This window comes from Heteronotia binoei, chromosome 7 (genome assembly GCF_032191835.1).
Source record: "Heteronotia binoei isolate CCM8104 ecotype False Entrance Well chromosome 7, APGP_CSIRO_Hbin_v1, whole genome shotgun sequence".
Taxonomy (NCBI): Eukaryota; Metazoa; Chordata; class Lepidosauria; order Squamata; family Gekkonidae; genus Heteronotia; species Heteronotia binoei.
The window spans coordinates 36,688,488-36,704,305 of NC_083229.1; the positions used below are offsets into that span (position 1 = coordinate 36,688,488).

At 39.2% G+C, this 15,818-nt stretch overlaps 1 protein-coding gene across 1 annotated transcript in view; it reads left to right on the top strand.

Moving 5' to 3' along the window:
* The window catches only part of AZIN1 (antizyme inhibitor 1), a 42,910-nt gene extending 28,389 nt beyond the window's left edge, over window positions 1-14,521 (top strand). Inside the window, exons 5-12 of the mRNA XM_060243411.1 lie at window positions 536-708; window positions 2,868-2,999; window positions 4,688-4,769; window positions 5,188-5,262; window positions 8,511-8,676; window positions 9,807-9,922; window positions 11,038-11,252; window positions 12,514-14,521. Of these exons, the coding sequence (XP_060099394.1) occupies window positions 536-708; window positions 2,868-2,999; window positions 4,688-4,769; window positions 5,188-5,262; window positions 8,511-8,676; window positions 9,807-9,922; window positions 11,038-11,252; window positions 12,514-12,625 (1,071 nt within the window). The 3' untranslated portion in view covers window positions 12,626-14,521. The remainder of the gene's footprint in view (window positions 1-535; window positions 709-2,867; window positions 3,000-4,687; window positions 4,770-5,187; window positions 5,263-8,510; window positions 8,677-9,806; window positions 9,923-11,037; window positions 11,253-12,513) is intronic.
* Window positions 14,522-15,818: the final 1,297 nt, after the last annotated feature.

The following is a 15,818-nucleotide window of genomic DNA, read 5'->3' on the forward strand; positions in this document are numbered from 1 at the left end:
TGGCTTACAGTTGTTATTCTGACACCATTTAAAAAGCTTGCATCTGACTTTGAAGTTTTTATACTAGAAGTCTTGGTCTATCATACTTAAAGAGACTGTTATTTCACAGTGATCTCTAAGATTGACTAAGGATGCCTTTTTTGCTAATACAGTTTCCATCCTTTGTACATTAAATTATGTAAATGGTTATTCCAACACTGCAAAAAAACCCTGGGTGGGGGGGAAGAAGCATTGGCATCTTTCAGTAAGCATTAGAAGCTTTGTATTTAATTGGGCTGGGGGGTTTTATTAGATGGATAAACAACCGAAGGTGGAGACGTTAGCATTTTAAAAGTCCTGTACATGTTTTAAAAACCCCAAACAAACAAGTTTATGAAATGGAACTGTCTTAAATTGCTTTCGATAACAAATTCTGTGCGTATTTTTGGTATCCCACGTTACATTTGGAGAATTAAATTTTCTCACAGCACAATTTCTACATGTATTTTATAGCTTTAATTGTTTTTTTGTTAATAGGTTACTTTTTGTATTTCAGACGGAAATGGCATTGATTCAAGATTTGGGCATTTCTTCTAAAAATATCATATTCACTAATCCTTGCAAGCAAGCTTCTCAGATAAAATATGCAGCAAAAATTGGAGTAAACATTTTGTCTTGTGACAGTGAATTGGAACTAAAGAAAATTGCTAGGAATCATCCAAATGCAAAGTAAGTAAAAATGAATGTATTTGTTTCACTTACTGCTCTGGGAATTTAATTTTAGCTACAGTACATGGTTGTAACAGACTGCAACCTATGAAAGGATATTTTTGTAGAGTACGTTTGAATGAAGTATACTCATTTAGATGTTTTAACTTGGTGCTCTTTAGAACCTGAGAATTTGTTCTTTAAAGTGGAAACCCAGTCTTTTCAGGTGTGCTCTGGCATCATAGCTGTAGTCTGTTACATCTGAAGGTTCTGTTAACTTTCATCAGTATTTTATCAAAAGAGCTCAAAATATGTGTGACTAAGCTGTTTTCTGCCAAGGTCATGTGAGCAAGAGAACATTGATTCCTTAATAAATAATGCTCCGTTTTCTGCCTGGGATTCTGGTATCATGATGGGATGTATGATATACTTGTTCAGCTCATCATCTCTGAGAATTGCCTAAGAAGTCCAGTAGATGTCTGGAACATGTGCCAGTATACTATACTGTATGCCAGTCTAGTAGTGCTGTGCACCGGCAGGGCATCTCAGAGTTCTAAATTACTGGGGTAGATTCACCGTGGGAAGAGGAGTAAGAGTGTTGTGATGGGTTACCTGGAATCCATCTGGTTATTGGTAAGTATGTGCTCCTTTGAATTAGCGGAATACAAAGGGTATGTTTTGACCTCCCAGCTTGCTTAGTTACTCACAATGCTGGCAAGTTTTTGAGAGCAGTTGTTCCTCTAGGAGTTAGTGCTGAAGTTGGGCATCTTATTTTCTACATTCAGCTTCTCTGTATTCATGTGGAAGAGTGGTGCTCCTTTCCTGTGTGGATGGCCAAGAAACTGCAGCTTTTTCCTGTCTTCTCCCACACTAGTGATATTTACTGTAATCAAAAACTTTGTAAATGGCAATTGTAGACAAGTTCATGTGTGTCAACATGGTTACTGTTTATCCATAGTAGTGCACTCTTGGAAATGTAGGTAGTGGCTTTGGAAAAGATAGAATTTCTCTCTTCTTTTCCCCCTTAACAATCCCACACCCATTCCAGAAATTTTTACACTGACAGTGGGAAAGTCATTCTTGGTTTGTGCATGGTTTCAGAGTCCACTAGTTTTATGCACTAGTTTTATGAGTGTTCCTACTCTGCAAAGTAAGTTTGACCTAAATGTTTTGCAGGCATTTTGAAGTTTGAGTGAAGGAATATTATTCACAAAGACTAATACTGGCAATTGATGGAGGCACAGTAGGTTGAAATAAATGATCTGGAGAGCCAGTTTGGTGTAGTGGTTAAGTGTGAGGACTCTAATCTGGGAGAACCGGGTTTGATTCCCCACTCCTCCACTTGCACCTGCTGGCATGGCCTTGGGTCAGCCATAGCTCTGGCAGAGGTTGTCATTGAAAGGACAGCTGCTGTGAGAGCCCTCTCCAGCCCCACCCACCTCACAGGGTGTCTCTTGTGAGGGAGGAAGGTTAAGGAGATTGTGAACCGCTCTGAGACTCTTCGGAGTGGAGGGTGGGATATAAATCCAATATCATCTTCATCATCATATCATCATCATCATTCTAGATGCCAAAGACCTGTCATGGTTTTACTCACCGATTTCTGCTAAATGTTGTTAACTTCTGGTAAAAGAGGATGAATTTTTATCCTCTAAGCAAAGAATGCACCAGGCAGCTCTAATTACTACAGGAAGAAATGTGACGCACAAAGTCCTATCATATTGAAACTGTTAGGATGAATGCTTGAAAAAATACTTGCTTCTAAGAAGGAAGATACCAAAGAGTTTCTTTGTCAAATCAGCCATATTTTGAGCCCCCCCCCAATCATATTTAAACAAGGTTTTTAAAAAGCTGAATGTCACTCAAGGAACTTACAACCATGATTTTATCTTAGGTAATGTATTTTTATTACAGCATTCAACAGACTTTCTGCTACCACAGTCTTTAGCTGCTGCATTTCCAAACCTCTTTTCCTTTTTTTTCCTAACTCCATGTTTTAGGCCCTAATTGCTAGTTTTCTCTCTGTACAGGAATGTTTTTATTAGGTTCACTTGACTCAGCCACGGACGGAGTTGGAGTGTTGGCAACATAATCAACATGCTTCTGACAGTCTTCAGGCTTCACATGTGCTGATGCTGGTGTAAACCAACTGTGCCCCAATCATCTTCCCCTTCTCTTAGGCTCTTACTCCATATTGCCACAGAAGACAATGGAGGTGAAGAGATGAACATGAAGTTTGGCACCACCCTGAAGAACTGTCGGCATCTCATGGAATGTGCTAAGGAGCTGGATGTCCAAATAGTTGGTGTTAAGTGAGTAACCTTGTCGCCTCTACTTTGCCTTCCCTTCTGTTGTGCTCATCTGTTGAATATGAAATAGGAAGGCAGTGGACTTCCAACCTGTGATGTTGTAACATTCATGCTAGAAAAGTGCTATTTTAATGGACAAAATAGCTGTTTTTCATAAGTATAGTTGTAGTCATATTTCATGCATGTTTTTGAAATTGTGTTAGATGCTTTGCCTCATGATTGTCCAATTGTTAGGTCCAAGTAAAACAGGCAGGAGAGGATAAGCTAGGCTATTAATCCAGACTGAATTCTTTGGGGGTACCTCACCAATTAGATAATTCTTATTAAAAGTTTATTCCATAGATCATATCAAATACTGCAGACTTATAAAAATTCTTTTTGCTTTTATTGCCCAATAAAATGGACCCTTTAAAGTTATAATCTGATTGGAATTCAAGTTCATCTGATAGAACAGTTTTTCCAAATGAAAAATAAGTAATGAACTTATAGAAGTATGCTAATTAAATGTGGCAGGTTATTTTTTTCCCAGAGTATGGCCATCTCTTTTATGTAGTTTTCCCTAATACCACCCATTTAGTTCCTTTCTCCTGCAATAACTTAGATTTGTCTTAACTTCCTGTGATTTAGGTCCAGTAATTTGGGAAATATGAATATAGGCAATGAACTGTGCAATTTGACAAAAACTGTATCAAGTAAGAATTGGACCATTCAAATGAATTACAGTTCAATTCTGATATGTCTTTTTTACAAAACTCACTTCTGTTAACTTTTTACCTATCCCTTTCCTTAGTAAAAGGAGTCATTTGGGCATTTATACTCTAGTGTTCTCCCTATCTAGAGACTCAAAGCCTATTGCAGAAATACAACTCCGACAAAAAAAGGAACAAATATCTGCAATATGATGCTCCATCAACCTGGGCAGCTGCTGGTTTCAGTTATAGTGCTCCTGCGGGGATTCTAGCAGCAAAAGCATAGGTTATGAACATATGAAGCTGCCTTATACTGAATCAGTCCATCACAGTATTGTCTACTCAGACTGGCAGCAGCTTTCCAAGGTCTTAAGTTGAGGTCTTTCACATCACCTCCTATCTGATTCTTTTAACTGGAGAAGCCAAGAATTGAACCCGGGACCTTCTGCATGCCAAGCAAATGCTCTACCATTGAGCCACTGCCCCTCCCTAAGAGGTTAAGAGGACCAAGAGTCTTTTGGCTTGCACCTCTAGCTACACACCTGTAATAGGGAAAGAACAGGTTATGCAGCCAGATCTCCTTCAGATGGCAAAAATATATTCCCAGCCTTCCTCTTCTGATTTGAATTCTGGGGGAGAGGCTTTTTGAAGGTAGGAATCTACAGGGACATCTGGCACATGCAGGATCTTTGGGACAAAATCACAAAGTATTTGAAGTATCTGAACATCTGTATGCTTTATATTTCAGCCACTCATATGCATGCCACAACTTACTTTTGTTAACTAACAACTAGCATAACTTTTAGTTACATATGCATAGTTGAGGAAAAAAGGAAGCAAATGGTTTCTTGTGACACTGACATTCAAATGTATGTGTTCTTCAAAAATATCTACTTGGGAAAGCAATATTGCCTTGAGTCTCTCCATTTTCTCTAGGTTTCCTATTACTCTTAACTAGAATAATTATCTTGGTAGCACTAAAACTGTTTGTTTGTTTTTCAGATTTCATGTTTCAAACTCCTGCAAGGAACCTCAAATATACAAACATGCTATTTCTGATGCTCGCTGTGTGTTTGACATGGCTGTAAGTAAATTATTGCATATGTATATATTTCAGTCCTCATGTTAACTTTTACAATGCCAAGAAATATTTTCTAAAGCTGCCCTGAGCCTGCTTCGGCGGGGAGGGCGGGGTATAAATATATATATTTTATTATTATTATAAAGTGAACTCTCCTTTTTCCAGTCAATTGATGGCTCATTACTGTGTACTAATCTGCATCCCTGTGCAAATTCATCCTTAAAGTAAAAATGGTTACTTTTTAATGTACTTGCTGAATTTAGTTTTATGATTCAGTTGTAATTTAATGCTTAATATTCCTTCAGATAACTTTTTAACCAGATCATTGCTTAAATTGGAATGCAGGATAAGTGCATACTTCTCCTGTGGAAAACAAATAAGGTATCTGATGCATTCTAAACTTTTTGCACTTATATTTTAGGAAGAATTTGGCTTTACTTTGAATATGTTGAGCATTGGTGGGGGCTTCACGGATAATGAACATGATCTGGAAGAGGTATGGATGCTTTTTAATGAATTTTCTTGTTGACTTGGTATGTTTGGTCTGTCATTTCAAAAAAAAATGTTAAAACTTGTGTGTACAGTATGTGTAAAAAAGTTGAAGACGTTGCTGGCTGTAGTACAAATAAATGGTGCCACAGAGCCTTTCAGTTAAACATGTGTATTTGAAGTTGACTGTGTCCTAAATTCTAGTTCAGCTAGGAAGATTTGCATGTACACTATTGTACTTGAGTGTAGCTTGTAGGGCCACAGAGTGTGTTAAAATTCTTTTTATTGGGTTTCAGTATTTGTTTAATTTATATGCTGCTTCTTCAGAGACCTGCTTGAGGCAGCTCACAAAATAAAACAAGATAAAATCATAACATAAAATGAAACCATTAAAAACTAGCCAACAAATTTCTACAGTATAAAATATCTAGCACTGAAAAGGAGCTCACAATTGTTCTTCAGCCAGAAACAGATTGTAAAAATGATTAAAAATATCAGATTCCTAAATAAAAGCCTGGGTAAAAAGAAATATTTTGCTTTTGTGCCTACAAGACTGTAGGATGGGCATAAAATGGGATTACACAGGTCAGGAGCCAGTACTGAAAAAGCCTTGTCCCTGGCTGTTTCATGTCTGAATGTGGGGATGTAGAGAGCTGAGCCTGTGAAGACGATCTCCACTGGTGGATTGAAGAGTACAGGAAGTAGTCCTCCTTCAGGTACTCTGACCCCAGACTGTTTTGGACCTTAAAGATAAAAGTCTAAAAACAGCCAGCTAGTGCAGATCGTGCAGCATGGGGCTGGTACAATCTTTCTATCTGACCCTGGGCAGTATCCACATTTTGAACCAGCTGAAGTTTCTGGACAGTTTTCAAAGGCAACCCCATATAGTGTGCACTGTAGTAATCTAGTATGGATCACAATGGCCAGATCATTCTTTTCAAGATATGGCTGTAGTTGCTGTATAAACCGAAACTACATAAAAGGTCCTAACATGCCATGAAGAAGACCTGAGCCTCTAGCTGTAGGAAGAATGCAACTCCCTCCAGGACAAACTGGCTCCTCAATCCCTGAATAGCTTTGTAATTGACTAACATGGTACCTCTGTCTTGTCTTGATTAAGCTTCAGTTTATTGGCTCTCATCCATCTCATTAGCTTCTCCAGGCACCTGTTCAGGACTTCTACAGCTCCAGCTATTTCAGCTGTTAAGAAACATAACTGCTGTTGTCTGTGTATTTGTGGCATCTTATTCCAAATGCTCTCATCTGGAGATTATGTGATAGTTTGGACATGTGCTTCAAGGCATGTTTTCTACTTATTTCAAGGCCATATACAGTCCTCCTGTGCATTAGGGTGAGAAGTGAAACTAAAGGAATATTAAGTAAAACTCTTTCCCCTGTTGCATCTTTTTATCTCACAATCAAGAGTCACTGGATAGTATTTCCAGACCCCATTTTCTTTCCCCCTTTACAGTTCTTTAAAAAAGAGGGGTTTCATTAAAAGAGCATTGTGGTATGTTGGATAACATAAAAGGAGGAAAAATGAACAATGTACACCTACAGCACTGGAGGCTTAAATCCCCACCCCCCATTTTACTTAATATATACTTTGTATTGATACATCAGTAAAAATAGTGCTTAACCATTCAGTGTACTTTATTCATTTTGTAGGAAAGTCCTAATACCTTACTAATGCAATCCCAAACGTCCATGTGGGGGTCTCTACAGGGTCAGGATATCACCGTTTTGTAGCTGTACCCATGCATTATCAGCAGCCCTTAATACAATTTCAGACGTCTAAACATCTGAGTATTTGTCAAATGCATTTTATATTTTTAATTATTATTTAAAACTAAGATAGAATTGTGATTTGTTTTATTGCTGGATCAGATTATCTGAGTGCTTAATTTTTAAAAAATGAGCATAGAAGTATGAATGGTTTTAATTCTCAAGCGTTTCTAGTTGTAGGTGACTTTAAAAATGTCAAAATCAGGAACAGTATTTTGAAAAGTTGTGTATTACAGTATGAAGTGCACATGTCCATGAATCTGATAGTACCCATCAAGGAGTTGCTATTTGTAGTGGCCTCTCAATACAGGCACAAAGTGCTCTTATGTTGTAATTCACACACTAGGAGCTCTTTACCTTTTCGACACAAATTCAGAACACACAAAGGAGGGAGCCACTTAATTGTAGTAATGATGAAAGAGAAGACTGTACCTTAACAAAAAAACATAATCAGTATGCCGTATTTATCATTTGGAGTTATTTAAGCTCTGGGTGGGTCTTTTGACCAGGTTAGTCCAAGAACCCCATGCTGAGTTCTTGTGTAGAATAGGTTAAATGATTTTAAAGGTCTTAGTAGAGCTGTGGCATCTCTAAAACTTCCAGTCTTGTAGGTGACTGTTGGGGTGTTTTTTAAGCAGCCCCTTTGCACCTTCTGCATGCTCTGGTTTTCACCTTACCAGAGACATCACTTGTTTATCAGTGTGTTGCTCATTAGTGTCCATATGTAAGCTACAGGAGGGGTCTGCACTTGATCCAGCTTTGTTGTCTTATTTGGGATTAAGCCTGTGCAAAATATACTGGATATTTTATGATACAAGAAGCTGATACTTAGAAATTGGTGCAGATTCAGTCAAGTTTTTTATGATAAAGGAAGATACTGGTCTCCATTATTCCTGCTGGGAGACCAGTACTTCCTGCTAGGAAAGATTAAAGAGTGAAGGCCCAGCATGGACAGGATAATTTGGGATTACTGATAAAACAAGTAATCTCCGTTACTGAATTCATACTAAATCCTGGAAATCAAAGACTGCCACTCCCTCAGTGCCCTAGTAGCTCTTTGGAAATATCATGATGTTTGTCACATACTCAGAAGGTTTGACTGTTCCAGATATTTCAATATGGGCTCTTGGATGATAGGGCTTCAGAATCATGGCTTCTGAAAATGCCCCTTTTAGTAGATTCTAAATAGGTATGTGTCTCAGATACTGAGAAAAAGGCTGTCTGAAGGGGGAAATTGACCTTTTCTAGAGAAGTTATGCTTGAGTTTATTGATGTTTTCTGAAAGGAAACATTTATCAAATGTTTGATAGTTTGGAGGGGTTTTTTACTTGGGTATAATTCAAACTGTGTTAGGAAATGTTCCCACTTTTTTTTCATCTTTTGCCTTGGCAAGAATACATTTATATGGAGGAAGTCGTTTACATTGTGGAGACAGTCCTTCCACTAGAACATCCCTTTTCTGTTTCCTAGGTTAATCACATTGTCAGTCCACTGCTTGATATCTACTTTCCTGAAGAATCTGGAATAAATGTGGTTGCAGAGCCTGGATGCTATTACGTTTCATCTGCATTTACTCTTGCAGTTAATGTTATTGCCAAGAAAGCTGCTCAGTGTGATAAACATCTTCCCTCTGAAAGTAAGCAAGACATTTTTGTACACTGAAATCTTTACAGCACATCTAAGTCTTTATAGCACTACCAGTGATCCTGACTGAAACAAATTCTTGTATCAGATAGCTTGCTTCACCTTTCAGGTGTGGCACTGGGACATTTCTTAATGAGATGCTTGTCTTATACATCATTATTGGTTAGAAAACTACAGATCCTATTACATGTTCTGCCCTCTGTGTAATTGTTGGATCATTTGCAAACTGACTTAAATATGGAAAGATCTATGGAAGTGATGCCCAGAGTGTGGTTCCTAGAGCCAGCCTGTTGCTCGGAAGCTTGTGTGGGGGGGCTTGAATTGGCTTCCATTTGAATAGCCTTTGCTGTTCTTGAACTGGGGAGGAGGCAGAAGGGAAATATTTTGACTCCTGGGATACAGGATACATACTTTGGTTTTCACAGAAACATGCTGCATCAGGGTGAAAGGTTTGCTTGTGGGGTTACACTCTGAATTTTTAACCATTAAGAAGGCTTGATTTGCCCTTGCTCAGTGTTGGGATTGTACTTTCACTGGGCTTGTTTTAAGATGGTATTAAATGAGGAAATGTTCATATGTTTCTTATTTAATTAGGTACATTGTAAAATGTTGCAGACCATCCAGTTTTTCTAATTGGTTCTCCATACACTTGTGTCAGATTATCTGTTCCTTTCAGTGTTCCTTTACAGTTTGGTGAGCCAGTTCCTTTACAGTTTGGAGAGCCAGTTTGGTGTAGTGGTTAAGTGTGCGGACTCTTATCTGGGAGAACCGGGTTTGATTCCCCACTCCTCCACTTGCACTTGCTAGCATGGCCTTGGGTCAGCCATAGCCCTGGCAGAGGTTGTCCTTGAAAGGGCAGCTGCTGTGAGAGCCCTCTCAAGCCCCACCCACCTCACAGGGTGTCTGTTGTGGGGGAGGAAGGTAAAGGAGATTGTGAGCCGCTCTGAGACTCTTTGGAGTGGAGGGCGGGATATAAATCCAATATCTTCTTCTTCATCTTCTTCTACACGTACCTTGTTCATGTGTGTGTTTTCACATGCTTCTGAAAATCTGGTCTTTCTTTTTAATGGAAATCTACTGTGAAACTGTTATTAAAATTAACCCCCCCCCCTTTTTTTGCAGTGGAACAAACCAGGAGCAATGATCCGGTCTTCGTGTATTACATGAATGATGGTGTCTATGGTTCTTTTGCAAGCAGATTATCTGAGAATTTGAAAGCTATTCCAGAGGTTCACAAGGTGAGAGTCCCTTAGTATATGGCTGAGGACCTGCCTGCCTTAGGGGCCATCTCTCTCCACATGTTCCCCAGAGTACTCAGATTTGGAACACAAAATCTATTATCGATCCCCGGGCCAAGGGAGGCAAGATTAAAATCTACCAGGGAGAGAGCCTTCTTGATCGCTGCCCCCTATTGGTGGAACCAACTACCAGAGGAGATTAGAGCCTTGCGGGACCTCGCCCAGTCCGCAAGGCTTGTGAGACAACATTATTCTGGCTAGCCTCTGACTGAACTCTTGAAACACTAAGTGGATACCTAAGAATACTGAATGCCATCGGATGTCAACAACATTAGTACCAAACTGGTTTTAATTGTTATATTATTGAATGTTGTATTTTAAATGTATAATTAATGTTTTATTGCTATTTTATTTTGTGAGCCACCCTGAGCCTGTCTCGGTGGGGAGGGCGGGGTATAAATCCAATAAACCATAAACCATATATTGTGTGGCAGTTAAGGGCATAGTCCTGAAATAGCTGACTTTGTAGTGCTTTGTGTTTGGGCTACTCATGAAGTAAGCAGTTCAGGATTTTTTTCCCCCCAGGTGGGTAGCTGTGTTGGTCTGCAGTAGCAGATCAAGATTCAAGCCCATTAGCACCTTAAAAGATTTTTAGGATATAAGTGTTTGTGAGTCAAAACTTATCAGACAATTCTAGAAAACTTACACCCTGGCTGTCTTGTTGGTTTTGTGGTTAAGTGTGTGGACTCTTATCTGGGAGAACCAGGTTTGATTCCCCACTCCTCCACTTGCAGCTGCTGGAATGGCCTTGGATTAGCCATAGCTATTTGAGTTGTCCTTAAAAGGGCAGCTGCTGTGAGAGCCCTCTTAGCCCCACCTATCTCACAGGATGTCTGTTGCGGGGGGAGAAGATACAGGAGATTGTAAGCCGCTCTGAGTCTCTGATTCAGAGAGAAGGGCGGGGTATAAATCTGCAATCTTCTTCTTTTTAAGGTGCTTCTGAACTGGAATCTTGCAGTTCATAAATTGTGACTTAAAATAAATAATTTTTCACTTCTCTAATAGCATGCATAAATCTAAATCTAATTGCCAGAATTGTTTTTTGTTTAATGTAGAAATACAAGGAAGATGAGCCTCTGTTTGCAAGCAGCCTTTGGGGTCCATCCTGTGATGAGCTTGATCAAATTGTGGAAAACTGTCTTCTCCCTGAGCTGAATGTTGGAGACTGGCTACTCTTTGACAATATGGGATCTGGTACTTTGGGTGAACAGTCTACTTTCAATGACTTACAAAGGCCACCAGTTTATTACATAATGTCATTTGGTGACTGGTAAGTTTGCATTATTTTGTACTTGGGCATGTCTTAAAGCACATGAACAGGCTGCCTACGTTGCTTTGTGAGAGCATTTCAGCAGGCTGGCCCACAGTCAGAACGTATCTTTAATGAGCCTTGTAAAGTTATATTTAAAACATATTTGGCTTGAGCTTGCCATGGGGTTGTCCATGTGCCAAAAGGAGCGCTGGCAATGCATTAGTTTTTTTTTTCTTTAGCTTGGGCAGATTTTTAAACTTTATGAAGCTGGATTTGCCCAGAAGGCCAAAATGTGCAGATGCCTAAATCTAGAGGTTGGATTGCTTCAGGCAGTCCTGTCATAAAAAGTGGCAGTGCTTGCTGCTTGCACATGCTGTTTTCCTGACCTTTAACAACAAGACAATAATGGAAGAATTACTGGCCACTTTGCTTGGACTGAGTTGCCATTTGGCCAGGGCATATAACTACTTGCTATGTAAAACTCTTCATAAGATTAATGAGAATATGGCTCTTTGCCATTTAGTGGGCAAACCACACTGATCTGAATGTGTAGATAGGTTACTGCTGAGTGGTCTGGTAATGAATAGATGCTTGCATTGCTGACTAGGGGTGTGTGTGCATGCTCTCCCAAGTAATTTTTCTTCCTTGCTTTCAAAATCTTTTTGGATATCAGTTGCTTGGTTTAAGTGGGAAACACTTCTTGGCTCTAACTTTTTCTCCCCATTGAACTATAGTCCCTTACTCAAGGAAATTCGAGATAAGAGGAAGTGTCTGTTTCAAAACTATACAGTGTTTTACTTGCAAAGTAGGAAGAGGCAAAGTGGGAGACTAGGGGGTTTATATGAAAAGGGAGCTGAAATTTGCCCTCCCTGCTTTTCCTAGTGCTTGAAGCACTTTAATGCAGAAGTGAACATGAGAGGAAAATTCACAAGGGGTAAGGTGCAAGAAAGGGGCAGGTTTTAGCTCTCTCTGTTCATGAGATTACGCTCTTGTTTAATAATGGCTTCCTGTCTATTGGAAACCCTACCCCTAGTTCTGTATTCCAGGCTTCCTTTGGACTGTCATAGAAGAGCTATACAGAACTTGTGTTCAATGGAATTTTTCTAACACAGCTTTGATTGCAGGAATTGAGTTTCAAATTTCAGATTAGCATTGCAAGCCATGAATGACTACTTTCACTTGAACATCGGGAAATGTCCTCCAATGTTAAAACATTTTATTATTGTGCTTTATTCTGGTGTGTGGCTGAATTGTTGTATGTTTTGTTTTTTCCACTCAGGTGTGAGATGCAAGATGCTGGCTTTACCTCTGACACACTGATGAAGAATTTCTTCTTTGTGCCTTCTTGCATTCAGCTGAGCCCTGAAGACAGTTTTTCTATTGAAGCTTAAACAGGCATTAATGCTTCATTTAGCCTTGCAGTTGCATGTCTGTAGTCTTGTCTGGTCACAACATTCCAGTTTGGAAGAAAAAAAAGTGGAACAATCTTGAATGAATTATTTAACACTTGAAATCAATTGGGACCAGGCAAAACCAGCTACAACTACAATTCACTGGGGGAGTGAAGGTTAAATAATAATATTAAGATTTAAACTCGTCAGATAATTCAGTCCCTCAGCATTTAAATAAAATATGCAACAAAATGGATGACTTAGTCGAGATGGAAACCCATCACTTGGGTTCTGTTAAACAGTTTACATACAAGTACAGTTTTTATACTAAGGATTTCTGTTAGAAAGTCTTGTAAAATTGTCTTTCCCCCAGATATATGAAATGTCAGTGGGAAACAAGTGTAACTTCATTAGCTACGTTTAGTGTTTTTAGAATGTGTAAATTTGTGCTTTGAACTGTAGTTTAATAAATGTAAAATTGCATCATAGTATTTGTTGTATTTCACCCTCGCTGTACCTACCCCTGTATGATTGCAATAAAATTTTGTGTAGGTTTTCATTTTCTTCAGGCTAACACAGGGAAGAGGGGCTAGGCAGCAAAGATAGTTTAAGTACATGAAGGTACGTTCAAAGACTTCAGAATTTGGGCAGAACACTAGATCATGAACAAAATTAAAAATGACTGAACTTAAAAATCAGGATGCAACTTGTACTTCTGCATCTGATTTAGCAATTCTAATTCCACACTGTTGAACTTGTGAGCTGGTAGATACCAGAAGAGACAACAGAGGATGTAAAATGTATACAGGACTTAAAAGAAAAACGGAAAGAACAGGTTTCTCAAGTGCTGTATGCATTTTGTGCTCTGTATGCTCTTGGCTGCTGAAAGCAAGGCTACTGGACACAGGCTTCACCTGTGCATTAGAATCTCTACTTTTCTATAAAAGTTACTGATAAGTATAAATGGTTCTGAACAGCATTCAATCTTTGGCAGAAGGGCTACATCCATCTCCAGTATTCAGATTGGGTTTTGTCTGAATACACTGAGTGTGCACTTAAACTATCGGAACTGCATCAACTAGACTTAGCAAGGGAAACGTTGAAGCTTTTACTCATTGTTAGACTCCTCCTACCCTTTGATTCTCATTTTAATTTATTTTACTAACCTTACTAGCCTTGGAAGCGCTTCTTTGAAATGCACCAAGCCAGAATTATTTTGAAAATGGTGATAAGTATTCTGAACTAATTTGGTGACATGGAATGGGCTGTCCAAGTGCAAATGCATTTTGTGCTAGTACCTACTGGCAGGAAGTTCTTTCTGTTCATGGGGCTAAATACACATTGCTAGAGGAAGGGGCCAGGGAATAATAATCCCTTCAACCTGACTGTTTGAAATAACAGGTACTATTATTTTTGGAGGGTTTTTCACTTATTGTGAATGATTTCTACAATTAAATCTAATCCTGAGTGCAGAGTACAGCCATGAGCATTAAAGCACAAAATATACATGGAAAAAACAAATATACCCAGTTTTCTGCAGTCAGACTAATCTGTTAAAGCGCTAACATTTTTGCTGTGCGATTTGTCAGGGTTTTGTCATGCAAGAAAAGGGGGGAACAGCTGTCATATCCATCCCTACCCCTCTCTGAAGGTGCCCAGGACTCTGCTATAAGGTTTTTAGAACTGTTGTGAGTTTAACCAACTCTGTTGTCAATGGTACAGTCACCTTGGAAATGTCTGTATTGTATTTGACAGTTTGCCATAAAAACTGAAAATTGAACTTGGTATGTATTTGAATTTATATGCTAAAACCTATCTTTTCTGTTTACAATATTGTAATATCAGTTTTGGAATAATTCAAATATAAAACTGAATGATTTCTATATAGCAACTTAACTGTAATGGAGCTGCGTCTTGTGTACACGTCTGTATTTAGCCGTTGACATGAAAATCCACAGCCAGGGCTTTTTTTGTAGAAAAAGCCCAGCAGGAACTCATCAGCATATTGGGCCAGACCCCCTGACACCAAGCCAGCCGGAACTGTGTTCCTGCATTCCTGCTAAAAAAAAAGCCCTGTCCACAGCCATGTACAATGCAATTACTGCAGTCATTAAGCAGTGTTTGGCATATCTAAACTGCTGCTGGCATCTTGATGAACACCCAGAACCAATGAAACAAGCAAAATTATCAGGGGACAAAGATTACTGTAGAAATTTTGTGTCTTGCATTTAGCACTTCTTTGTTTTTAAGGTTGTTGCTTATCAGGGAGCAGATACACACTGGGTTTTCTTAGTGCACATGCTTAGATCATGCCAGCACAAACTGTCATATGATTGTCATGCGTTTTATTTATGGGACACTATACAGTAAAGACATACCTTGTAGAATCATACATAGCGTACGCTGGAGAGGAAGAGATTTTTTTAAAAAACACTGCAGATTGGATCCAGACTGCTAGTTTCTCTGAGGTCAAGAACTTCCATGCAGGTTATGATTTTCCAGCCTCTCCTCTCCCACAGCAGTCTAATCCACCAATTCTGCTTCTGGTAGTCTTTCTTGCCCCCCCTCCCCCTCAGAGTTTGGCAGTATTTTAGATTGCTTGAGGGGAACAGCTGCATAATTTTTGGACTGGTAAATATTACTTCAGAGGATGGTGGAAGACAGGAGGGCCTGGCGTGACTGTCCATGGGGCACAAAGAGTTGGACTCAACTGTGTGACTGAACAACAACAAATATTACTCTGGCTCTAAGCTAGTGTATTAAAATTCAGTTGTCAGCATAAAGCTATTGAGTGATGGTGTTGTCAATTTAGCAAACTTTCAGAGGTTGTTTGCCATTGCCTGCCTTTGCAGAGCAACCCTGGTATTTCGTGGTGGTCTGCCATCCAAGTACTAACAAGGGCTAGCCCCACTTGGTTTCTGAGATCTGATGAGATCAAGCTTTAGCCTTGGTGGGTCAAGGCTAGTCAGTTCTAGCTGCTGTATGCTTATTAAAGTATAATTTTTAACAACCCATAAAACTAGTACTACTACACTATTGGTTGGACAAAATTGCCCTTTCCTTTCATTAGCAGAGCTCTTTCTAGCCCATTAGCTATTCTGCGACCCTCTGAATCAACTTCCCTGTTAATGTCTGCTGGGGGAGGGGTAAGTATATCTGTGACATCACTTTCTGCTGATAGATCAAATGCATC